We start from the raw sequence: 26,112 nt of genomic DNA, 5'->3' as shown, positions 1-26,112 counted from the left end.
AAAACTCAAAGCGTACGTGCACAAGGCAGGACTTGGAGTAGATGCGCTGAGTAAAACACTATCTAGTAGAGAGGTCTTTCTGCAAGTGGAGAAAGAACATGGGTATTTTAAAGCCTGAACTGCACATGTATGGCCTTATATGAGGTACTTTCTTTTCCAAGACAAGATAAGTTTGCTGAATTTTCTAAATTTGTCCTGCTCCCTATATCCCCTTTCAATGCCTTTTTGATTTTTTCCAGATATTCCTGGCCTCTGTAAGAATCTGGTTAGGGAATAGAAACCATATTGCTTAACATGGGTGACCAGTCACACAGCATATTTGAATTCTGAACAAAAATGCTTGGAGACACTGGTACCATTCAACAACCCATAGGCAAAAATTGCTTTTATCAAACCTCTTCACTGCACAGTTATAAGGAAAATCTGTAAAAAATATCCTTTTGTGGTCAGAAGTATCAAGTACAACAAATTACTCTTACTGAATACTTCAGTTACTGTACTTGGCAGTGAATTTGCTTTAACTCCAGAAGAGCGCTGCAAATGAAATCTTTAGCAGAGATGTGAACCAGTTGTGCAATACTGGGCTTTCCATTCCTCACTCCATAGTTCTGCTCCTAGTCCCAGATTCGCTATGCCTAACAAGAAATATATTCAATTGAGGCAGCAGAAAATTTAAACAGCTCCTAACTGCAGAAGCCAGCATAGCAGCTGAGCTATTTGGGATGAAAGCACCATGAGACAACTGCAGTTCCAGCAGGATTTGGCTTGGAGATCATGTGGGAAGCCTTTCTGCTGCCAGACCAGTGATGAAAAAGAGAGAGGGGGTGAGGTGGACACAAGCTCCAAGTTGTGAATCACCACTCGTGCTGTCAGAAAGGGGAGGGAAGTGACCCCTGAAGCTGAGTTCTGCAGCCTCCCCTCCCCTGCTCCTGCTAGGAATAGCTGCACTTTTTGTTTTCCTTTCTGAGATATGCCTTCTCACACAGCATTCACCATCATTAATTGGAGCATCTCCCTCCTGCATCCTAATCAAACGGTGCTGTCACTGCAGAGCCAGTGTTAAGAGTGATGTCTGACATGCTGGCCAAGTCAGCCAGTGGACTGCTTGCCTCGGGCCTGGCAGGTAGAGGTCTTCATCTAATTTTATTCAGGATAAAATTATTACTGTCAATGAAACAAGTGCAGACTGTCCAGAAAAGGAAGGAGCCCCTATCACTGACAGAGAGCTTGACTCTTGGTGGTTTTTTTCCCCTCAAACACGTTTAAACTGTTGACTCTTTCTCCCACTGGAGCAAAATAGCACCAGGTGAAAGATGGCAGCAAACACATTAAAATGGATGTTACACCAAAAATCAACAAGAGGTGAAGAAAACAGCTGAGGAAGAGGCATTCCAAACGAAAACAGCATGCACCTGGAGATGTGCCTCATCCTACTGAGCAGATCTTTCAGCCAGCTACTATGGAAGCAGCTTCCCACTGCAGAGGACAGGTACCCATCCAGCTCTGCACCAGACCCAAATGTGCTGCAACTGCAGTTGGGTGGATGGGGTTTTGGTCAAGCGTGCAGTGAAAACACATCAGCCAAAAAGTGGCTTCCAAGCCTGGGTTGTGATTTTCCCCAAACGTGATACAAAAGTGAGCTTTTTGCCTCTCCCTGTTGTTGGAGCCTGGGCTGATTTATCAAGAAATGCCAGGGAGGTGCACAGGTACTCGCAAAGTGAACTTTAATATAATTTAATTCCAGCGAGGGGCGTGCTCTTCACTGTTTCCTGGTCCCTAAAGAAACAACCGGGGAAAGCAGGACCCTCTGCAGCAGGCTTGACCCTGTGTCGCAATAGATGGAGCCACCTGTGTCTGTGTCACTGTGCCCGCGTCCAAGCCAAACAGCTCGCTTCCTGGAGTCCCCGGCCGGAGGGGAATGTCACGGTGCGTCACAGCTTGGAGCGGAAAGCGGATAGTGCTGTGGAGAGCACACGCTGTGACCGGCTGGGATGTAGGTATTGCTCCTGTGAGCTAACGGCAGCAGATGGCTTGTTCCTGTGCTTGACGGCAGGAGAGGGGCACGGAAGTGTGGGGACACACACGCACGCACAGTTTTTCCCCGGAAACCTATCTGTCTGGCAGATACCAAGCCCAGCATCTGTGTGTTCTGAGAAGTTCAGACAGACGTGTTACACCGCTGATTCAGCCCCTGGGCTCCCCAGCTGCTTGGCTTGGGGTGAGTTTGGCAGACGGTCCGGCGTGAGCCTGTTGCAAAAGTTAGCTATTTTCTCAGCTCTTCCCCCTTCCCCACCCTCCGCTAAGGTGCCAAACCTCTGGTTCCTTTCTCAGAAACTAACTAAACCTTTGCTCCACTAAAACTTGGCCACCATAGAAAAAAAAAAGTATACAAATATAATGGTTAATACAATAAAATGGATGTTCTCTATAGAAATACATTGCAGGTTGGATGACAGTCATGTTTCTTTCCCTTTTCTGTATTTCTCCCTCTTAGCAGCACACGCACATTTCTGCTGTGGTGGGGCTTCCACCACTGCAGTGTTAGGCAACCTCTGTCATGCAGCGCTGTGCTGGGGCTGGGCTGGGCCAGGAGCTGGCCTTTGTGTACCCTTGTATGGAGGGGGAGAGAAAAGGGATGACATGCCTTTCTACTTGTCTAAAACAGCATATAGGTGGTGATAGATAATTATAAGGCATGCTGAAGAAGTGTGAAAGCCTTTTAATCCAAGATTACCACCTTGGCATGTGCAAAATAGCAGCTTTAATGAGCTATGCTGTCTCTGGATGGAAGGGAGAAGGTTTTGCAGTACTTCTGCCTACCCCCTGTTCACCTAGCCTGGTTCCCTGCCAGATAACTTGTTTTCGAGATGGGTGTATGAATGGAGATGCCACCTCCTTCCTCCAAAGCTCAACTGGCTGATTGCTTTTTAGCGTGAGTGTTCAGAAGAATGTTCTTAAACCATGCTGTCTCCTGAGGTTTGTGTTAAGAAAACAATGTTAATTTGCCCAATCTAGAAGCAGTAAGATGAAAAAAGACATAAATACACTGTGTTCTTTGCTCCAAATACCTGAAATTAGTGTCCTTGTTGGAGACAAGTGCCATAATGGCTTTAATTTTTTCTTTTTCTCTTGTTTATGGAGCAATGCAGTATTGATTCCACAGCACTGGTGCACTGCACAGTACAGTCCAATTTTCACTTTTTAATGTGCCGTGATTCTAATAGCTGTAGCTGTTGCATTGGGTGTGTACCCATGCTTTATTGCATTTTCCAAAGGGGAGTGTGTCATATCAGCTTCCAGAAAAGTTCAGGATAGCTGCCTGTGTCATGGAAAAATAAGGCTTCATTAACAGAGGATTTAGGAAGCCAAAGCAAGTACTAGAAATGTATAAAGGTACATATGAAGGTATGTGTAAATCTGAGCGCTTGACATGATTCATTTTACATCAAAAGGGAAGTCATTGTGTTACATTTTTAGTTGGAGGTGGTTGCTGATGACGTTGGAGCTATTTCAGTGTCCCACTCAACTCAAAATCTCAAGTATCATAAAGAGTTGGGCCTGCACTCAAGTCTTTCCCAGCTTGCAAATATGGAAGGACAAGTAACAAGAGAGGAAAAGTGAAACTTTAAAAAGTGTGCCTGCCAGGAAAAAGTGCTGGTGCGCACACGCAGCACCTCTTGGTCAAACCACATATCCCGTGTGTACAAAAAGTCCCCCAGGTGAAAGGTAAAGGTGATGGTAGCTGGGTAACAGGACCATCTAAAAGGCAGGAGGAGTGCTTTGCAAGCCTCTGAGTCTTGCCTCAGAGCTGCTCTTACCCCTCAGATGCAATAAAGATATTGCAGACAAAGAAGCAGGTGAAAAGCTGGTTATTTAAATCAGTCACTGAGACACATCCAGTTAACTTGGTTATGCAGAAAGCATGATTATATTCTTACCCTGTCATTTAAAGACAAACATTTTACAGCACAAACCCCTTCATTATGTGTACGTACGAAGAAAAAAAAAAAGTGTTTTTTTTACAGCAATCATAAGACTTTTAAACTTGCTAAGAGGTGGGTCCAACTTGTGGTTAAATCCTGCAGACGATAGTCTTGCTGATCTCAGGATTTTCCAAAGATTAAAATGCAGATGTCTGGATTTCTTATAACCCCACAAAACTTCAGAAACGTTAGACCCATTTCACTCTTCCTCAGATATCCGAGATGGCCATAAACTACCTAAGTGTCCTGGCAGGATTTCCTGTAATAGACGATCTCTTGAATAGCTCTTAGTGGCTTATTAGCAGTTTTAAGGTTTATATTTTAGCAAACAAAATCAAAGGTTATCCCTTAGCTTTTGCTTAACTGCAATATTTATAAGGTGCATCCCCATGTGTATGCAGGTGCAATAGTTTTCCCGGCTGTGCTGCTTTTATAGCAGTATGCCATTTAAAATGCACGTCAGGTTGTTCTGTGGAGAGATGTGTATGAAATCTGAGCCAAGGAAAATAAAGAAGTCTCCCAGTAAGCCCTGGCACTCCTGAGAGGGTGGTCACCGTGCCATCCCCAGCACTGCCTCCTGCAGCAGCCTGAGGCCAAGGCATGGGGGGTAGGGCCCTGCCCACCGTGCAGCCCTGGGTGTGGGCTCACCTAGGTGAGAACTTGTATTAGCTGCGTCAGAGCGAATTCATTACTCAGAGATAAGCCTGAAGCGCTTGCATGCTCTTAACTCCCTGGCAAAGTCTTTCCAATGTGTATATTTACATTAAGGTTTTGTACATATATTTACACTCGGGGTTTGTAGATTGAGTTACAGCGTGACAAATACCCCTGAGACAAGTTGGCAGAAAGGAGACAGTATTAAGGACGGAAGTGCCCATGTGCCTGAGTGAAATCTGGAAGGTCTCAGTGTGTGCATGTCTTTTTCATTTACTAAAGTTGTTTTAAGTTTCTCAAGTGGTAAGTGCAAGCCTTGGGTAGCCACACAGTTTGAGAAACTGAAACACACTTGCTGATGGAAAATGCTTTGTACGTTAGGATGGCTGGCTGGCTCCATTTTAAGTTTTGCTTCAATGGCCCTTTTGACAGAGGACTGCTGTAGAGGATGCTTCTGGCTTTGGCCCACCCTGGCCTTTCGATCACCCTTTGCAGAAGGCTGTCTTTTTGGCAATGTGGGCTGTTAGTTTTCCTCCTGTGGTTTCAGCTTTTCTTCTTGCTTTTCCACTTAGGATTTTTCCTCCTCTAGTGCTTCTTTTCTGTTCTCAGTAAACAGTTTCTGCAGATCTGTAGGTGAATTCTACTGATTCCCGATTCTACCTTCCTTTGATTAACCTGGTCATTTATTTTTCAGTCTTCCTTTTTAAGATGAGTATCACAGGGCTTTGGTGGTTTGAGGGGGTTTGGTTGGTTGCTTGCTGGGTTTTTGGAGCAGGGAGGGGAAATGGGAGGTGGATGGAATCACATCTCCCAGGGAAGGTGCTGTTACTAATTATGCCTTGGAGATTATTTCTTAGTGGCTCAGATACAATTACTCTATGATCAAACTTGTTTGCGTTATTTAGGACAAAATAAAGCCTCTCCTTCTGTACAACCCCAAAAACAAGCTGTTACTTCAATATTCATTTTTAGGGGGTCAGGAAAGTGCATCTGTAATTCTTATACATCCTACAGTCCCTGAACCTCTTCCCACAAAGGCCACCCCTGCAGCCCTCCTCTTACAAAACTTTGCCACCTATAGCAATACAGAGGTGCAAAGGAGAACTTTTAGGATACCTGTTGCTGCTGGATTCTGGTTATGTCTTTTGACATATGCTTAGAAATGTATGTTGTAGGTAGGACAGGATTCTTAACCTTGCCCAGTGTTTTTTCCAAGTTTGGAAAAGCTGGAGGTAGAAGGTAGCGCTGAATAGGTCATGAAGGTAATAGAGACATGGTCTGGAAAGCATAAGGTTCTGGGAGAATGACAAGAGGGCCCCTGTCTGCCATTGTTTGTTTTTTTTTTCCTCCTCTAATGCTCATGCTTTCACCACTTAAGATCCCGTACTGGGAGAAATACCAGGTACCTTCTGGTGACAAGAAGTGCGTGTCACATGAGCTGGTCAGATGATACAGGTATTGAGTCAAAATCCAGTGTTGGTAAGATTCATTCCCAAGTCTTCAGAGAGGAACAGACCCCCAAAAGGGCTCTGGACTGAATTTAGGCAGTCAGTGCCCAAACCTGCAGTCCTCTGCATCCTCACACAGTTGCTGACCGGATCCTGGATGGTTACCCAGACATCTGAAGATCTGCCTTTGAGCGTGCCCAGAGACATGTCAGCCTCAACAGAGCTGAGCAGCTTGGTGCCAGCCTCCTGCCCACGTCCTGTCCTGCAGCAGCAGATGCAGCACTCTTCCAGATCAGCCGCTGCAAAAAGGCTATTGTAGACTGTTGCCTTCATTTGAACCGTAGCCAGTGCAGGCATGCTGCTGCAGTTCCTGCTCTCCTTATCCAGCCACACAGGGTGAGGATGCTTCCCCCCAGCCCTTTGATATAGGCTCAGTCTCCTCTTTCACCTAACAGATTCAAAGCACCTCTCACATTCTCTGAAGAGTGTTCAAACTACCAGGGCACTACCGCTGCTTTGCAGCGGGTGCAATCCCATGATTTGTAAAGTTGGAGTGTTTAATCGAGAGACTGTTAAGCACAGTGAGCAGAACATGTGTTGAAAGGTGGAAGAGCAGGATTCCGCTGCTTGGTCCAAAAATTATCCATGTGGCTTATGTGTATTGTTTATGAAAGACATAAACAGACCTTTGGAGGGAGAGTCACTGCCCCAAGGCTCTGGAGAGGTCTGGGTGTCCCAGTGGCATTGTATACAGGAAATATACAGGAAGAATTGTTTTTGCACTTTCTGTCCCAGTGTGATCCTTCAGAAGGACAACTCAAGGTCTGCATATTTTGGCTTCCAGTTCATTATTAGGTAAATTATAAGAATAGGGAGGCAGCTGCTGAAATAAACCATTTGCAGGGGAGGGTTTCACAGGGGAGTTCTATGTGCCGTTTCCCAAGGGTTCTGGAAGCGTGGGGCCAAACCAGGGTACTGACATGGAAAATCTTGTCCTTCACTGAAATGGCAGTAATAATTCTCAGCGTACAAAGCTCGTGGGAAGAGCTCACGTAACACTGGAAAGGAGTTGCTAGTACTTATTGCTTAGCTTTCTGATTTCGTACAGCCTGGTACAAGAGATGAAGCATGACAAACAAATTCTTGGTTGTTAGAGGCCAAAATATTTGGTTGATTGTGCTTTGCCATCAGCTTCAGTAACAAAAGCCCGTTTAATATGAGGAGAACAAGGCATGTGCCTATTAGCTGCTGTCACTTGTGCACACGAGACTGATGGCAGCCATTGACTTCACATCACCAGCTATGACATACTTTCCAGAAAGGCACAATTTGTAGTGAGTTATGCTCTATTTATGTTCTTTATTCCAAATATAAAACCATTGTAATGCCATGTGTTATTGCAGAGGATTAAGAATCACCCATCGTGTTATATAAATGATTTCTCTTCAGCATAGCCTTATATTGTCAGGGCAATTGCTTCTGCAGTCCCACTTCCAGTCTTCTCACCTTAGTCTAAGTCCCGCTCTTGTTGAAATTCCTGAGATTTCCTCTTTATTAAGGTTATTATCAGACCCCAAACTGCCTGTTGTTCCCTATGCAAGAACTGCTATTCAGGCACACCCCTAGAGGCTGCTCACTTTTTCCAGTTGTTTGAACGTGGGTGCCTGCATTTTGGTCCTGAGCTGGAAGGCAGACTCACCATGAGATTGCCTGCATGTATTCATCCCCAGCATGTTTGCATAGCCACCTGGTGAAGGATGCAGCTGTAGACACAGGACAGGGGAGGCACACGCTGTACAGCCAGCCCTCCACCACCTCGGTAAGCAGGCACGGCCTGAAGGTTTTCTGCAATTAATGGCTCTAATTGTTTGGGTAGATTTCAGACCAAAGGAACACTCCTCCACGTGGTGGGGTCACTCCTTCACGCCCTTCTGTGAGCATGGAGGGGTTACCAGCATCCAAGTTATCTAAGCTGGAAAATGAGAGAGGATTTGGGCCAACAGACAACTATATGAAAAGATCCTTATTTCTGTCCCCTCTATGTTGTCTTGATGCATTAGTCATGAAACTAATGACCTGACGCACAGTACGTAGCCAATATGTGTGTGTCTTTGTGGTGTCCTTCTAGAGGCATCTCCTTTCCCTGTGAGGAGAAAATCAAGAGAAGCTGCCTGTAAATCTGCTGTCCCTCAGGATATAAATGGGATACACAGCCAAAATTCAGACATCCCCTATCACCTTTGCTTAACTGCTTCCCAATGCCCACCAAATATTGCCCAAGCAGATCATCTCTGCTCGTGAGGGTTTATTGCTGTAGCTTTATCAGATCTATACAGAGGCACTGAACATGCATGGGTACCAGTTTGATAGGATGAGCAGGAAACACTTCCTCCCCATGCATGGGTAGGCAGCTGTTTTCAGAAATTCCAACACCCAATGCTGAAAACTTGCTTGTGTGTAACCCATGCTGAAACAGAAGTACCCACACCAGGGGCACCTGTCCTCCTTTCACACAAACTATGCTCTGGATTAAAGACTGGCAGAGAAAAGGGACGCTGTTCACATGTGCTGTGTGCAGTTGGCAGCTTGTAAACTATTTCTTTTTTAAACTAAACTATGAGAGAAAAGTAATTTTTACATTCCATATTTGGGACATTGGAGAAGACTTCAGATAGTCCATGAACCAGGATGTGGTTTTCTGGGGTGCTGTGCTGGGTGTACCGAGGTCAAGTAACAGAGCCACAGCAGTCAGCATGCACGCAACTGATGGGAGTTCTCGCCCAAAGGAGAACATGCCAGCAAACAGCAACCACAGCAACCCCAAAAGCAACTTCGTGTCTAGTCCACTAGTACTATGGTTTTTATGTAGAGATTATTGATTTTAGGTGATGGTGTCAGAGAAAGTGATGTTCTGTACTTAACGCACGTGATCTCATAGGTCATAAACTGTGTGCAATTACAGAAGCACTACTTACCAGTGGTTTAAACAGTGTTTGTTAGTTGTTGTTGTTATTATCTCTCCCAAGAGATTACTGCTATTGCTGCCTGTAGGCTGTGATTTACAGTAGTGTAATCATCTGAAAAGACTGGATTTGTTAAGCTGCTCAGATAATACAAAACCAAGTCAAGCAATGCTTAAAGATAACAAATGGACTTAAAATGTTTTTCTTACCTGAAGATATATTAATATGTCCCACCCATCCACTGCCCAACAGGCAAAGTGGTTTTTCATCAGGGGACACATTAAAATGGGAAAAATATGAAAGGATTTCTGTGAATTCTAGTATTAGTGACATCATCATCTTAGTGTGACTGAAGTGTTCAGTAACAACACAGATAACGCTTGATTCTTCTTTCTTAAAAGAGCAATAAGTCAGGGTTTTTCTCCCAGAACCTGACATCAGGTCTGTGAAAGTCTTCCTCCCTGGAGTGATTCAGAAAGCAAAACCAAGTGCTGTTTTGTCTCGAGTATGTAGACCATGTACATTGTTAGAGATTGTAAGAGGCTTTAAGACCCATCGGTAAATTTTCCAGTAATAAATTATTGTTATGTTAATTTATTAAATTATTTAGCCCTTCAGGAAAAATATTGTAATCATGCAGAGAGCTTGAGCTTTCTTCTTAACAGAGTGGACTTACAAAACCTTTTTAACCTTACACTCGTTAATTTTTACTTTGATATTGTTCATCAGTAAAAAGCCCTCCCCTTTGCCTAGCTTCATTCCCGTGTGCTTTGGTGGGGTTTGACACTGAAGAGGCCTCTGTAAAGGAGTGAGCGCCTGTGCCTGCATGCGCCTGCCACTCCTGCCCTCCGTGGAAGCCCATATATAGCAACTCCATAGGGATCCAGAACGCTGCTGGGAGAACGGTGTGAAACGCAGGGGCTCTGAACTGAGCTGGCCCCAGGCCTCTCTGAACTAAATTTTGCTGCTTTCCAGGATATGGGGCCAAGGTCATTCCTGGTACAGATGCAGCAGAAGGAAGGGCTGGGGCAGGAATTTTCCATGGGTACAGACCTGCTGTACGAACTAGCAGTGAGCGAATAATCAAGGCAGGAGCCCTGGAGCTCCGACATCCTGCTTTCCCATCCACTGGAGAGGATGGAGGCAGCAGCTGCAGCTGTTGAGAGCTTCACTGCTCTCAGGGCCCCCAGCACACACACCCCTCAGAGGCAGCTGGCCCCGCAGCCCTACAGCCCCCCGCGAGCCAGCCCCTGCCCCAGCCGCAGCACTGTGTCCTTGCAGCCCTGGGGCTCTGGACATCTCAGGCAGTTCAGCTACTTGCAGCCCTGGGGCTGACAGCTGCAGAGGCAGTTGCCTGCTTTGTCCAGGCCTTCAAAAGCAAACAGATCCACCCAAAGCATGGGCTAAATACAAGCTACTGAAGTCTTAAACCCTGAAAACCCCGCAGCACGCTGGAGGTGACCCCCATCCCCAGTGTACGCTGGACCAGCAGTGTGTGGGGCTGGTAGCTGCACAGGAACACAAGAGCCTGGCCTCTGGTGAACATCCTCATTCCTTCCTAGGGATAGGATAGATGAAAGGAAAATATGCTTTCCACCTGCCAAAAAGACTAAATCTTTGCCAGTTAGACCATACCTTGCAAGCTGTTGGACAAGCTCGCTCCCCATTAATGTCAGTGGGATTTCTGTGGGAGCTCAGCAACTGGTGTGCTGCAAGCCATTACAGGGATAACAGAGTGGGATGACAAGGAAACATATTAATGCAAATGCATGTGAGGCTGAAGCCATCCGTGGTCTGTATTAAGTAGTGAATTCAGGTGATACTTCACAGAAAGGAATGGTTATACTTGAACAAATTAGTCCTCACAGTGAGTGCTGGCTTTCTGCTTTACAGATGTGGCAGTACCATTAGTCAAAATACATTCTCCCCAAGTCTGAAATGGTATTCATTGCTGCTTCTTTTTCTGAATGCCTTTCTTTCGTCCTCTTTTCAATTTAAATTCAACTTTTACATGTTTATCTAGATAATGTCCCTTAAGTACTTTTACATATAAATGTAGTTCTCAATTTTGACTTCTAAAGCCATCAATAAAACATACTTTAAAACTACTCCATGGCACAGATGAGCTCTTCACTTTATCCATATTTTCTCTTACATACAACAAGGGAAGTATTGCTCAGTTCTCTTATAGAAGGCATTGATGAGAGCAGCAGGTCCACATACTGTTCCCAAAAAGAACCTAGTCAGACCGAATGATGCCATTCATGAATGATGTCGGCATCGCGATGGCTGCTAGATCTTTTCAGTCCTCAGCTTCCTGCTAAAACAAATTCTTTCTGATTGTTCCACATAGCGAACTCTTGTCGATCAATGCAATGCTGAATGGTGCTGGTGGCTGACTCATCAGTCTTGGCTTGACGACTGCACAGTCTAATGAGTAAAAGTGAGGCACTACTGACTAAGAAAAAAGGGCCAGTAGCTAACAAAGGAAGAAACAAGGAAGGAAAGAAAAGGGAATCTAGCAGCCATCATATGGACAGAGAGCACTGAGAAGAGTCACTAGTGTTTTTGCCAAACCTAAGCTGTATTTATTTTTCTGATGCCAATTTATTCAGTAAGACACTTGGATTTTGAAAATGGAATGCATAAACACTGTGTGGTAGAAATTACCTGAGAAGCAACACCTTAACATACAGTGCAGGAGTGCATGGAGCACTTCTGATGGTGAGGGAGCCTGGGCTCCTAAACAGCCATTCCCAAAGAACGTTAAAAATATTTGTGGGACAGAACAAGCTGGTGAAATACAATTTTCTGAGCTGCTATCTGCTTATTTAAAGCATAAATGATCTTACGGCAGTTCTATGTGGTTTGTTTTCATATAAATGTTAAGCTTATCTTGTAAACACATCTTCAGTATGTAAAGTAAGTTAAAAACATCCATTCTAAAACTTGGATGCAAAGAGAATGTGGCTTGGATGCTTACTGGCATGAAAAGAGATATCCTGTCTTATTCTTTTTTGTTCTGTAATACAGTTGTAGCATTATCTGGTATCCAGGGCTTTGAAGGATCTATTGTAAGCACGTCAAAGACTTTTTAAATTACTTTGGTTTTGTAAATATTAGATCACAAAAATGGAGGAATGAGTGCCACAGACTTTCATTAAACAATGTATCCATTATTGTTTTTCCTGTTTTGGAGGTGGAATTAAACTAGCACTAGTAAGACTCTGCATATTTATTCTTTCAATAAGAAAAAAACCCATGTTCCAATATTACCATGTCTCCAGAAATGTGCGTTCAAGGTGCAGCTTAGACACTAACTAGTCACCACTGTGTGCTACTTGTGCAGTCAGAGAAAAGAGGCGCCTTGCACAAGATCCCGATGGCCATGACGGAGCTTGGGTCAGCCAGGACTGCTGTGCTGTGATCAGTGTCTCACCTCCTTAGTGAACTGGGCAGTCCAGGACTAACAAGCTGTGGGACAAGTCTTCCACTTGTTAGTTTTGCACATGGGCAGACAGCATTCCCACAGCAAGTGGTAACTCGCCTAGCAGCCTTTCTGGCTAACACCCTCTGGCTCAGACAGGTAAGGGAGGTAAGTTCACAGCTACAGGGCAGTTGTTGGAGTATAGGCACGAAGGCCGTGTGGTTGGACGCTAGGAATGGCTGAGCCTGAACTTGGAGTCCAGATTAACCCTTGACAAGAGTCTAAGGCTGGGCCAAATATGCAGAAGTGAGACGACAACAAATCAGCAGCTTGTTGTAAGAAAGAGGACAAAACAAAAGAATGGGCAGAAAACCCTCTGCACCCTTGCCCCTAGACTCAGTTTCAGGAAAGCATTCTGATGTTGGCATGCTACTTGTCAGCCCCTCCACGAGACTCCAAACTTCAGTCTCCTTCCTCTAAAATGTGACAACTTTCAGTTGCTGTTGGTTATTCTGGTACCTCGTGATGCAGAGGTCAGTGTCCTGATGTAGGAGGTCTTCCTTGCTGAAGACCATCTGGGTGTGGATAGACCATATGGACAGCGGAATTCCTACTTTTTTTAGCATAAATCTTAAAAAGTCTGGGAAATTAGTACTTTTTTGTACTAATTAGTACTAATATTGTACTAACTAGGAAAGGCAGAAGAATAGTCAGGTTGTGAAATGAAGCATTCAAAAACTACAAAGTGTCACGATTAAGAGTTAGCCGGTGATTTGATTTGATCCTGTTATGCATACTCATTAGGATATTTTAAAAACAAGTTTGAGTCCAACTTTATTTATGCTGATGGTTCCTCAATGCAATATTTGTGTGAAGCTTTGTTTTCACAGGGCTCAGTACCATAAACGGTCATCACAATAGCAGCGCTTGCTAGGTATTTTAGCTTCATTTTACAGATGAGACAAACTTCTTCATAGAGAAGTGGCCAATGCATCTGGCAAGGCAGGTTTAGAAGCTGGGATATCTTCATACCTTTTCTTTAATTCAATGACTGTTTCTTCTGAGCTAGAGCACTACATAAAATATTACACGGTAGAGACGAAGTCCTGTCTCTACAGAAATAAATATAACTCAGACATTATAGTGCAGATACATATCCTTAAGGTCTAAGTTATTCTGTTCACCAAACCAAATTGCTTACAAATTGGCAAACTAACAAATATCAGCATTTATCAAAATTAAATCCATATGTTCTCCAAATCCATGTATCATCAACTACTTCCAGATGTAAAAATCCATGGATAGCTTTAAGGAACTTCAGTCCTGCAGTGAGTTTCCACCATGACTCTCAAAATCAGCACTGTTCACAAGCGATATACAGCAATATTTCGTCTCTTCAGGAGACAATACTCGTTGCTTTCCTTAGAGCCAGGTATCCTGTCACCACATCTGAAGGGAGCATCCGAATATAGGCAAATTCTTCAATAGTGCTAAATCTTAGCTTGCTCTGGGGATCTGTGTAATTTGCCTGAAAATGAAACAATAGCAGAGACACTCTTCAAATACAATCTTAAAACAGAGTACTAAAAAAAGTGTCTGATTACATGATGACAAAATAGTGACTTTCTTTTTCCAGTAACAGCACTACTGTTCTACCACGGGACCAAGAGTGTGTATTTTTTCTTTCTCCTTGTGTCAGAACTTAGGAGAAGTTAACAGACCCCTATAAAATCACATTAGAAATGCATTAAACATAACAGAGGGCTGAAATAGTTTCATAAAAAACACAGTGCAAAAGAAATTCCTCAACTCTCTAAACTCACCCTAGCAACTCTGTGCCTTGTGCAGTCTCTCTCAAGGCAGCTCTCCAAAGAGTCAGGCTGCTGCCAATAAATTACCCACAAAGAGGCTGAATTATGGGTGCTCTGATAGCTTTGGACCGATTTTCTCTTCCTGCGTACAACTTAGCTTTTAATTTACTTTTAAGTGGTTGTTAAAGCAAGGGAGTTTCAGCTTATGGTTCTGTGACTGAACTGATAAGAAATTTGAACTCAGCATTGTGCTTGGCTACAGATGCCTGTTTTCAGGATAGCAGCCTGGCCAGCTAACCCTGGGCTACGCTTGTGTCCTCTGCTATATTTGGACCCTGGGTGCCTGGGAGCAGTGCCAGTTTCCTTCTGTCCTCTCCCCTTCCCTGTTGCTACAGAAACCTTGAGCTCAGATGAGCTTGGGGGCAGTGCAGGAGGCTGGGCTGGAAGAAGACAGGCTTCAGGGTATCGCATCTCCACTTTCAGCCTCCAGGACAATCACTGCCTGTTCAGCATTGGATTACCAAATGTCTGCCAAGGCTCTGAAAGTGTCTTATGTACCTTTCTTTAACAGGAGATGGTGGCTGGCAAGGACCAGGCAGTTGAGATCCCTCAAGACATTGCAACTAAGAAAGAAAAGGCCAGGAAAAGCCGGAGCATTCCTCCCATCCATACTGTTGAAGTGCAGAGCCCTCTACCATTTTTATGTTGGAAAGGATCTGTTGACCATGGTAACAATCCAGTCAATCACCTGGCTTGATAAGACTTAGCAGAAAATTAAGTGTTATTTGTAGCTTCTCTTTTTACAAAGAAATGCCAGAAGGTTAATTAAATGTAGTCAGCTAATTTTCAATTAATTTTCAAACAAATTGCAAAGTTAGGACATTAGGAGTAAATTTATCCTTGGTGCTAACTTCATGGTTGCAGCAGCTATAAATGTATTTCTACTTCTACTTCAAAAATCTGGCCTCATGTAAGAAAAAGCTAATCAAGTAGACTGCTTTTCAATGTACATGATTCTGTAATAAGCTAGGCAAGCAACATCTGCAATTTGTATCACACACCAGTCTAGGTTAAAAACATTATGGCAGTTCTTCACCATTCTGATACTTTGTATTGGGCTGTACTATTTGCATTCACTAATGTATGGTAGCTACTCATTTATGCCATGACTTCAGTGTGAAAACAAACTTCACTGCTACTTCAGCAATAATTAAAACAGATTAGAAAAGTGAAGTAAAGTGATTTTGCAAAGAAAAAACTCTGTCATGTTTAGAAACTAAGTCAAAGGCCACAGATACATCCTCTTCAAATACAATGAATTAGTTATCTCAATCTGTTTCTATAGTAACAAGGCTGATGCATTTTCAGAAAATGAAGGGAAATATAAACATTTGAAGGTTTGTTTTTTTTTTTAAAATCTGCTTTACAATGAATTACTGGTTTGCATATTAGAGTATCGGAATAGTCATCTTGCAAGTTTAGAAAGAATAATTTTATTTTGCAGTGTCAATACAGTAGATAATAGCTTTTGAATTCTAGGCTGCCTTACAAATTTAAATTGGCTGCTCTGCTTAGACCATTGGTGAAATTAATTCCATTTGTTTTACACACAGAAAGAGAAGAGGATCAGTAGAATATAATTGTGGCATTTCATATAACTGCAGGTATACTGATGAGAGTACTGATGAGAGTGGTTTAATACACTTCTCTTTTTTTTTTGTACCTGCTAGACCATTTAATTCTTCCCTAAATGGGTAATGCTAAGGAATTTATTTTACTTTCCCCCCCCTGCCCCCGGCCCCAGGGAATCCAGCATTCCCACAGAAAATATATTCTTACACAAATGCTTTCAGATTTTACATAGAAAATACAGGGACATGTTTCTTGCACTAGATTTCTAAAATATTCTATTAGCCCAGATACCTTCCTACTAACTAGGAAATTATCTTGAAAATATATTTAATACTTCTTATGAAACATTTCTAGCATAGCAATGTAAAGGACACGCTGTCTCAGTTACCTTAATAAAAAAGATTTTTTTAAACAGCATTTTTATCATAGTCTGGAGAAACCTTGCAGGCCAGGTAAAATAGGAAACTTGACTCACAATGCAATTAGAGGATGGAAATTAAGAACAAAAAAAAAAAAAAGTGGAAAGACAAAAAAAGAATACAAAAGCAGCACTGAATGGATTCATACAGAAAGCAGAGTATTTATACTGAGCTAGAATAGAATATATAAATCACTGATGGAAAGGAGGAGCTGACAAATTAAAACTGAGGAACTGAGAGGAAGACTCTTATTTCCTATGGCTAAACTGCCCCTTTAGCTGGTAGGGACACTCGCATCTATAACCTGCATCATCATCTCACTATAGGTGCAACGACTGACTAATTCTGAAATGCATCAAAGCCATGCTGGAAAGCATTATTTGGTTTCTTGGAGATAGGGCAGTGAAGGAGACTTATACCCTTATGCCTTCAGCCCCACATAAACCCCTCACAGGTCAGAGATGTTGCAGCAACTCTAATAAAACATGGTGTGAATGCCACTAACACTTGCAAAGCAGCTCTGAGGGGAGAGGATACAGGATGGGAACAGATGAATACCATTAAATGACCCAGCATGGAATTTTTGCTATTTTGGTGAAATCTACTCATTATTCCACATGTCCACCTATCTACCCTTCCTCCATCTACTACATCTTTATATTGAATAGGGGTACTTATGCAAAGTTCCTTATTCAACTGACCCCTGCTCCTTCTCTGAAAATAAGTTGCTATTACATCAAAGCAATACCCTTACGAGTAAAAGACTGTAAGTCTGCCTGGCTGGAGGGAATTATTTTCCCTGGGTTTGTGAGCAGTCTCTTCCACTTGCTGTCTGCCAGTTCATCTGTGAGGGAGATGTTGCTTTCCCATTCCTTCTTGAACACCAAGGGTTATCAGCCTCAATCCAAGCAACCCACTCCATTTCCAAATCATGCTCAAAGACACAGGCTGCTAACATTCCACCTCCAAGGTGCCTTATTTAAACGTGTTACTTAAAAAATGAAAGTCAAAGAAAACATATGCTATAAAATCGAGAACTCAAATGTTAAGATGTGCAGGATTAAAGCTGATGCTATAGCTATTCTTTGATACCTTGCGCTGTGTATCCACTATAAGGCAATCCTTAAATAAGTGCTCACTCATCTCCCACCCCCCAACAGGGACTTTGACCTGATTCAGTCTACAGAATGCAAAGTGCTGTGTTAACCTGCATCAACATAACAAATGTGTATATTGCGTATTTACAGACATCTCTATGAGGTGATATCAAGCCTGTGAGGTGGGCTAGCACCCTATGGATGAGAAACAGATTGAACGGGGGGAAGGGACCCAGAAATTCTGTCTAAGGCTCTTTGACATTACAAAGGTTTCATTATTGTAGTTATTGAGTCTAACCATTAATTAACCCTTTTGATAGTCTGGAAAAGAACATTCCCATTCATTTCAATTGTAATAAATGCCTAGGCTTCTGCAAAAAACCCACAAAACACTGGAAACTGAAGGTGAAAAGTGAAAAGATATGCTGTTACTAACACCTGGTTTGTTTTAAGTAAAATTATTCATGTCACATAAGAACAGTGATAGCAGCAGATACAAATTTTTTCTTGGGCAGAATTCAATGATTTTACTCCTGTTTTGTGCCAACAGAATCTCTGGGGAATTCAGGTGCCAAATTGTAACTACTAACACTTCTGGAGCATGTGCAAACCGTATCTAACTCAAATGTGGTTGGTTTTTTTCCCTTTTCTTTTTCTTTTTTTTTTAACAGAAACATGTAAAAGAGCCCATCTGTGACACACAGGCTATACATCTGCCAAACTCCCAGCACTGAAGCATGGGGGTATCTGAAATTCTCCAAAGTGCATGCCAAGTGTCTGTCTCCAGCTGGTTTGTTTGAGGGAAAGTTCGAGAGCAATGATAACAAGTTGGTGGTTTTTTTAATCTGGGCCAATCAATGTAATTTTTACTAATCTCCTTCTTGGAAATCACTGAGCCATCTTTTTACAACTTTCTCTAAAAGGTATAACAAAGTAAATCAGCCTCAGGCAAACACTCAGCATGGCAAGTTTGAGTCTTTGTAGTTAAAGCTTGGCAAAGTTAGCAGTCCTGGAAACCGTTGGCTACCAGCTTTCAATGTAACAATTTAGAGAATCAGAAATGGTGGGGACCAGTGCAGACTCCACAGCTGGGAAAGTGGTGCGATAGCAGCCACCCGGCAGGACAAGGTATTTAATCTCTCCTGACATCTATTAACAACCTAGGGATTTTGCGATGTAGCAACAGTATTTGGGATTTGGCCCTAAATCACTGGACAACTACTAAGCACAAGGCTGAACAGGAACCTCATCAAGTACATCTTTTACAAAAGCATGCACCAGCTTTATTTCATTATGGAAACTGAGACGCCAATTTTGAAGGGAAAAATAAAATACTTACCGGAAGTCCTGAAATGTCCGAATATTTCTTGGCAGGCTTAAAGGAAGGAGGAGCATCAATATTAAAATCTAGAGAGAAAAAAAGGGATAAATTCAGAGTGCTATATATATCTTAAAACATAAACTCAAAATGTAAATAGGTAACAATACTCATTTAGAATGCTGCCTTTACTTTCTGAGGTCTCTATTAACTAGCAACACTAAGGGCCAGAAATATGAAGCAGAATTACCTTGGAAAACATTTAACCTGTTAGCACTGTGAACAGCAGCCTGATTCTGCTCACCTCTCCAATACCAGTTCAGTAAGCAGAACTGCCCTCCCGAAAAGGAAAAACGTGAGAGCTACTTGGAACATGTCGGTTTCTTCCAAGCCTTAATGGATTCCCTCACAGTCAGTTATTTGCAAAGAATAGCCATTATCATACACATGCTTTAAGCTAAGACCACAAAACACGGCTCAAGATTGCAGCTCTGAAATACTATAATCCAGAAAAGCAAAGTAATCTTTTAAATCAGTTAAATCTTTAAGCATGTACCACTTCAAGCCCAGTCAATGACCTAGAAAATTGTCTGAATGTTTAAATTAAATGATGGAAATTGCTGTTCTTTGGTGCCCTTTAGATAGCAACTCTCATTCATAAACATTTTTAAGATACAATTGGTACATTTAAGTAGTTAAATCCCCAATTTTGGTTGTTTACAAAAATATCTTGTACCTGACTAATTTCTTTCCTCCTTCCTAATCTCCCTTGTACCTCATTCAGATGCTACTACGATCGAGTCAAATGCTCCATCCATATCAAATTTCTAACTCATCATCTCATAATTCAAAAGACACTAATGTCACAGCTGGTTTTAAATATGCAACTGAATTTCTTTCCCTACCTTCTTACAAACAGAACGTAATAGAAATAGCAACATCAGCAGATTGTCAGTTACAGTAGCCAGGTACACACCGTAATCTGCATTTTTCTGTAACAGTTGTGTCTAAATCGCTTCAAAAAAATGGCAAGCTTTTTTTGCACAAAGCACTGAGTCTGACAAGAAGTATATGCATATACTCAATTCTGAAATGCCTCCACTTGCTTAAGTAAAACCTAAGGATCACATTCTGCCTCCCGCTATGTTCAATAGTATCCTACTTTACCAGCAGACTTGAAGCATATGTAGATTAAGAGCACTGCTGTAACTCTGCTCCTGTAGATGTACACCAGTTAGAACTGCTAATCAGGACTACTAATAGTGTAGTTTCAGCTGTGCTGAAATAAATAGGGGGTGTAGAATTTAAATCTCCCAAGAATCTAGGATAAGGAGCTGGACAGGAAGCTGGGGCTGAGGTCTAAGCTACTGCAAGTATGTGACTTAGCAGAATCTATTTGAAAATAGTTCAAAGATAGCTAATCAAGTAGCAGCCACCCATCAGAAGACATTTCAGGCTGTACGCAGAGGAGGAGGCTCCTCAGTAGTGAAAAGGTGAGAAAAAACTGATGGGAATAAGGCGTTTCTGACCTGGTTTGCATAAATACATTTCCATTATGAAATTCTCTCCTCAAATGTATTTGAAGTTTGTCACAATACTCCAAATTATTTGCTTCCCCCTACTTTCCACTTAGGCTGCCAAGTGTGATTGGAGTAGTCTTAAATGTACTACCGGACCCTGTTGAAAAGCAGGAAACTGCATGCACTGATGAAATAATTTAGGTTTGTTTTAAAGAAAGTTACTTGTGTGGATTTTATTATTTATAAATACATGCAAAGCGTCTAAGCAGCTTACAGCTAGGATCATTTAGTTGCCATGGCAATGCCCTTTCAGAAGCAAGAATTTGTTTTAGGTTCTTCCAAGTTCTGTTCTTCTTGCCAGCTGCTGCTCCACCAATGCCAGAGTGCTAGAATTAAAAATACGGTGTTTAGAGAAAAAAATAAATAAAGAATACTACTTCAAAGCATGACACTTGTATTTCATAGTCTTTCTGATACGTCTCATCTTGTCATAAGCCATTTGTTATCCTCACTTATTTCATCAGTAGGCTAATATACTGTACACTTTAATCTTGGCTGCAAGAAAAACAAAGCTTTTTGAACTGTGTCAAAGCTACTGTGTTTACCATTAACTGAAGGAAATGAAAATCTGCTTTTTACATGGAAATAGAAAATCAATGTGTTTAGGTTTAGCCTGAGATTAGAGGATTCTGTATGTACTTACCATCATATCAGAACTTATTATTATGAAGCTGTGTCTAAAATTGTGATTACATGGCTAAATTTTCTCTCTCCTTTTTATGGCATATTACAGGTGCAGCTCTAGCTCCTTTGACAAATTACCCATGACTGTAGAAAACACAACTGATCTTGCAAAATGTAATAAATGCTATGAGAAACTTTCTGGAAATTTTATTTTCCTTTCAAAGGACAGAAGACAGAAGAATAGAAGTAATAAATAGAATGCTGGCTGTCAAGACAATTTCGCATTTTGAAAGGTACATTAATAGAAGGCTTGCCACAGGTACTACAATGGTAGTTTCAGTTATCAAATGTGATAGCTACAGAGTAATTTACTTATGTCCCTCCAGAGATAGAAGCTGCACAACATACTGTACTACTTCTACACGATCAAAGGACACATATTTACAGCTCTACTTCAGGAAAGAAAATGTTCTTACAATTGGGGAGTTGTTGTTATTTCTGTAATAATTACTACCTGCGACATCGGTCTCAACAAAACTCAGCAAAGTTCTGCAAACACACTTCTGCTGTGATTGGTTTATAAATTAGCCTGTTAAATTGCTGAGAATTATAGGAGGAAAGATTCAATTAGAAAGCTTTTTTCTGTAAATGTAAGATGTATTCAAAAAAGATGCTCATGAGCTAATGACAGGTGGAGGTTTGGCAATGGATATCCAAAACAGAAGGTATATGCAAACGTTTGCTCTGAGGGTAACACCTTAGTAACCTAGAGATCATTGTAACATAGAAACGGCTGGAATACGAGATGAAAACAGATGTACTACCACACTACTAATTCAAATTCTTTACGTGAATTTTCCCCAGATCATTCCATAATGATTTTTTTCCCCCAGTAATCTGGTTTCTTAAAAGCAACTACTGGATTTATATGAAGTCAGGCCTCCTAGGAATGGGGCTGGGTATCACCTCACATACCTACAAGCAAAAGGCAATGACTGCCAAGCGTGAATGAACCAAGCTACCTCTGCGCTAGTGAAGTTCAGGGAAAGCTGGAGCTAGGACAGGTGGAGCTATTCATTGCTCTGTACAACTGTCAGAAGGTCTTCTTCCCCGTCCCCGTTGCCAAGGGATGCAAATTCCATTCAGGAAGTTTAGAAAAAGGTAAATTCTTCCTTCTTTGCTTTTAAGTCTATCCTCTGCTGTGAGCTAATGGTTCAAACGTGGGTGTATTTATGAGAGATAGGCATTATTTGATTTATTTTCTTGCTTTTAAGGGAAATTAGGCTGGAAGGATGCAAGAAGTGATCCAGATTGTTACTAGCAGTTCATACCGATGAAAAGCTAGTTAAAACTCAATACATTTCTTAAATTAGTTACTGTATTGGGGAGGATAATTTAATGTTTTTATTATAACTCCCTATTATTTCTTCAGCTGTTGCCAAAGGCCCTGTACATTCATTATTATTTCAAGCATGTGGACATTAGTATTTTCCTTTTTGGAAAAGGTGATGTCCCTCTAAGAAATGAAATATCAGCACAAGGCCTCATGGCTATTTAAATACTATATGGAAGCTACATGGAATGCCTCTGGGAGCAGATGGAGCTTTTCCAATAAGCCCCATTTCTCGAAGAGGCTGGTGCTCACTGGAGGATTACAGTGAGCAAAGTATACAGTTGTTTGAACGGCCCTCTTGTGACAGAAGTCACCTGCAAAGCAGACATAGAGCAGCTTGCAAGTCAGAGATTAATTTTATATCCTCTGCCAAACCTGTGCTTAGTGAGCTGAGCGATGCCCGATTACTCAGGTTTTATGCTGTGGGATATTGTATCTTATTCATACAGAATAAAATCTGGGATGAAATCCTTCTTTGTAAGTACTGGCTTAGGACCAGCAGTCTGAGAAGTTTGCTTCTAGAAAGCATTTGTACAGTGTGCCAATGAGTTGGCCCTGGCACAACAAGATAAAAAGATATTAAAACCAAACCCAGCAGCGACAGCATTACTAGCTGTAGTCTTCCTTCACCTTCCCCCCCCCCCCCCCCCCCCCCCCCCCCCCCCCCGTTTAAACTTCAGAGTGGTTTAGCAGCCTGTATTTCATCAGCTGTCAGACTTTACATGACTTCTGAATGCCAGCAGGCCAGGCTTCTGGGGAGCATGGAGCATTTACTTCTAAATCTAGCAATTACTGGAAGAAGGGACACCCCAGGTCTGTTAAAGAGTTTCAGAGACTGGGAGAGGAGCAAAATGACAGTTGCTAATAACTCTCCAACTGATTTCTAGTTCAATTGCTTTGCAGCCTGCCTTGGCTAGGAACTGGGAGATGCGTTTCCTACATTCACAGCAGTATTAATTGTTCCTCTCTAGCTGTGTTAGTTTGCGAGATACCACACCGTAAAGCTTCCGCACTTACCTTGATCTAGCAGAGTTTCTGACTCTGTTCCAGAATTTAATATAATAGTTCTGCCTCTGGACCAGTGCCATTTTCATGCTATAATATAGTGTGCGCTTTGGACCATAGTGTGGCATGGAGTTGAGGTGAATTTCTTCAAAATTGTCGACCTTTTATTTGGCTGTTAAGCTGACTTTCTTAATATTTACATTAGCAATATGGCTAAATAGAAACCTAGTTAATGTTTTATTTGAAGAGATCAGAATTTCAGATTGTTAAAAATAATATACTTACGATGAAGTTTGGATCTTTAAACGGCAATGGCTTGACAGCAGTTTCCACTGATCCTGTGTTAGAGTCTGTGTTCAGAAATTTGTTTTCATTCATGGCCTCCCCACCTGCACTCTGAAGAAAAAAAGACAGTCTTACTGAATGTTACGCTAAGCAAGTTTAACTGGAGACAGAGCTGTCTGCTGTATTACTTACCTGTTGCCTTTTTACCCTTCCTATCTCTTTTGAATCTATTTAAAGATGTTGCATGTCAGCAGTGGGGAAGCATGAAACAGAATATTTTTCAAGCAATTTACAACCAACACATAAAGGGGAGGAGGGGGAACAGAAAGGCCAAAGCCTACTGAGTAAAAACAGCATTGGGTTTATTTCAGTATTAATGAAAGCCATCTCTATAAAGTGCAAAACAGCGTGTGAAACCTGAAACAGCAGAAATGTACATTGGATCTATTTCAGAATGTTCCATATTAGAGCATTAACAGGAATATATAAAATTTATAGAAAGGGTTTTTTCAAGGTTGTAAAGAAAAATTGATTAATCAGTTTATTCTCTGTCCTTGGGTTCAATCGTGCCTGAGTGAGAACTGAGAGATAAAAAAATTATATATATTATTTTTATATACAAGCCTCACAAAATCTACACAGGTACTAGTTGGTGTTTTCTAGGCTTTTCTTTATGGTTTACTTATTTAGCTGGAAGAGCTGTTGGAGAAGGTGTGTGTGTGATTGGAAAGCTAAAAAAGTTGTGTGGCAGTCTAACCAGTTTCTAATAACTGCATTTATGTTGTTTTTTGTGAATGCCCTGTAAGTCTCCACACTACCAGAACAAGCCCATGCAACATACACAAATGTTCCTTGCGAAATCCTGATTCATACTGAAGCCAATGAGAATTTTGCCAGAGTTTGGCAGTTCAGTCAATAAGATTTCATACCTTGATTCTTTTTTCTTGAAGCACAAAGAACTTGGCTAAAAGCTAAATCAATATTTACTGAATGGGTGGTTAAAATGTTTCTCCATCTTCAGACAGATAATGCTTAGGAAAAAAGAATGTTTTCCTGTGAAAACCTGCACTGCAAAAACTTCTGTGTTGATACAATCCTCTTATGTAAGAGAAAAAAAAAATCATTATTATTAGTGAATTATGGGAGAACCTCTAGAAACTGAGACTATATAGCTAAGGCCATGATTCAGCATATCCTTCTGCATGTGATTACAAGGGAAGTGTTTGTATACGTAACTACATGCATAAGTAATTACAAAATCAGGAACCAGGCAAGTTGAACTCTGGGGAAATGTATCAGTTATCCAGCAGTGCCTGTTCTTAACATAGCAAAGAGAGGTCTTAAGTATGTTATAAAGAAGCATTCAAGTAAAATAGTCATGTTTCTAATGTCTTATTAAAATAAAATGTACGAATAGAGATGATCTATTTTCAAAACAATAGTCAGTCCTCTGTAAGCTCATAGTACAGGGTAATACTGCCATAATAACATCAGTGGAAGCAACGTTGACGTCTGTAGCTTAAACTTGATTCTTCCCTTGCTGAGGACAATATTAAAAGGCATTGACTGTCAGAGAAACAGAAGAAATGCAGATGGATGTTTAGAAACATGCATCATGTTAAAGTTAGCTGAGAAAATACCTTCAGCAATCCTGAGTAAAGTTGCTTTATACAATGAGTTGCTAGGTTTTCAAACTATACTCTTGCACATGCATGCTTCCACCACTTCAGATTTCAGCAGCACACATTAAAGTCAATCATGAGAAAGACAAGGCTTGAGATACAAAATTATTTTTTGATGAATAAATTATCTCTGATACTTCTCATTATCAGTGTAAATTCTCTAAGTGGAGGAATCAGCACTCACAGTTATTCTTCAAAGTGTCCTTGCCTTTTATTTGGTACAATTTGATTGATTTTAAATTCAGTCCTGCAGTTTTTTATTAATCACTTTATCACTTTTGCCCCTCCAGTGACCTTCTCCAAAGTATTCTGTTGTTTATGGAACAGGTTTTGAGCAGCATTTTAACAATATCTCAAAACAGTATCTAGTATTTTGAGACAGAGCAAATAAAAGTAGTTAAACAGTAAAGGGAAAGAAGTTTCCTTACACATATAGTCCTTAATTTCTGCAGCTGGGTACACTTAATATATTACACTCACTGTCTTCAGTGGGTTTTTTCTGTGTGGATTCAGTGCTAATCTTCCTGGGAAGGAAAGTAAGGAACTGTTCCTGGCAGGACAATTCCTGAATGTAAATTCTACACGTAGTTTCTTTTCCGGACCAGCCCCTAAGGGAGTTCAGGTATTAGTGCTGCTAAGAGTCGAGATAACTCATGTTACAGGCCAGATGTTAATTTTGTTTGTGCCGGTATCCTTTGCACAGCGTTAGAGGCAGCAGGATCTGGAGTAGCAGCTGCTGCTTTTCTGGGCCATGTGGACATCCAAGTCATCCTCCAGTCCCAATGAGACAC

The 26,112-nt window shown here is 41.5% G+C and overlaps 1 protein-coding gene and 1 long non-coding RNA gene across 2 annotated transcripts in view; one reads left to right on the top strand and one right to left on the bottom strand.

The window, feature by feature from the left end:
• The window catches only part of LOC121084601, a 29,551-nt gene extending 11,795 nt beyond the window's left edge, over window positions 1-17,756 (top strand). Inside the window, exon 3 of the long non-coding RNA XR_005826812.1 lies at window positions 14,858-17,756. This is a non-coding gene — a long non-coding RNA (uncharacterized LOC121084601). The remainder of the gene's footprint in view (window positions 1-14,857) is intronic.
• Window positions 13,282-26,112, bottom strand: part of INO80C (INO80 complex subunit C) — a 30,940-nt gene continuing 18,109 nt past the window's right edge. Inside the window, exons 2-5 of the mRNA XM_040586260.1 lie at window positions 23,640-23,750; window positions 20,547-20,658; window positions 18,774-18,841; window positions 13,282-14,003 (exon numbers count right to left, since the gene is read on the bottom strand). Coding sequence (XP_040442194.1) covers window positions 13,872-14,003; window positions 18,774-18,841; window positions 20,547-20,658; window positions 23,640-23,750 — 423 coding nt within the window. The 3' untranslated portion in view covers window positions 13,282-13,871. The remainder of the gene's footprint in view (window positions 14,004-18,773; window positions 18,842-20,546; window positions 20,659-23,639; window positions 23,751-26,112) is intronic.

Source organism: Falco naumanni, chromosome 3 (genome assembly GCF_017639655.2).
Source record: "Falco naumanni isolate bFalNau1 chromosome 3, bFalNau1.pat, whole genome shotgun sequence".
Lineage (NCBI taxonomy): Eukaryota > Metazoa > Chordata > Aves > Falconiformes > Falconidae > Falco > Falco naumanni.
This window is presented reverse-complemented; position numbering and strand designations above follow the sequence as displayed.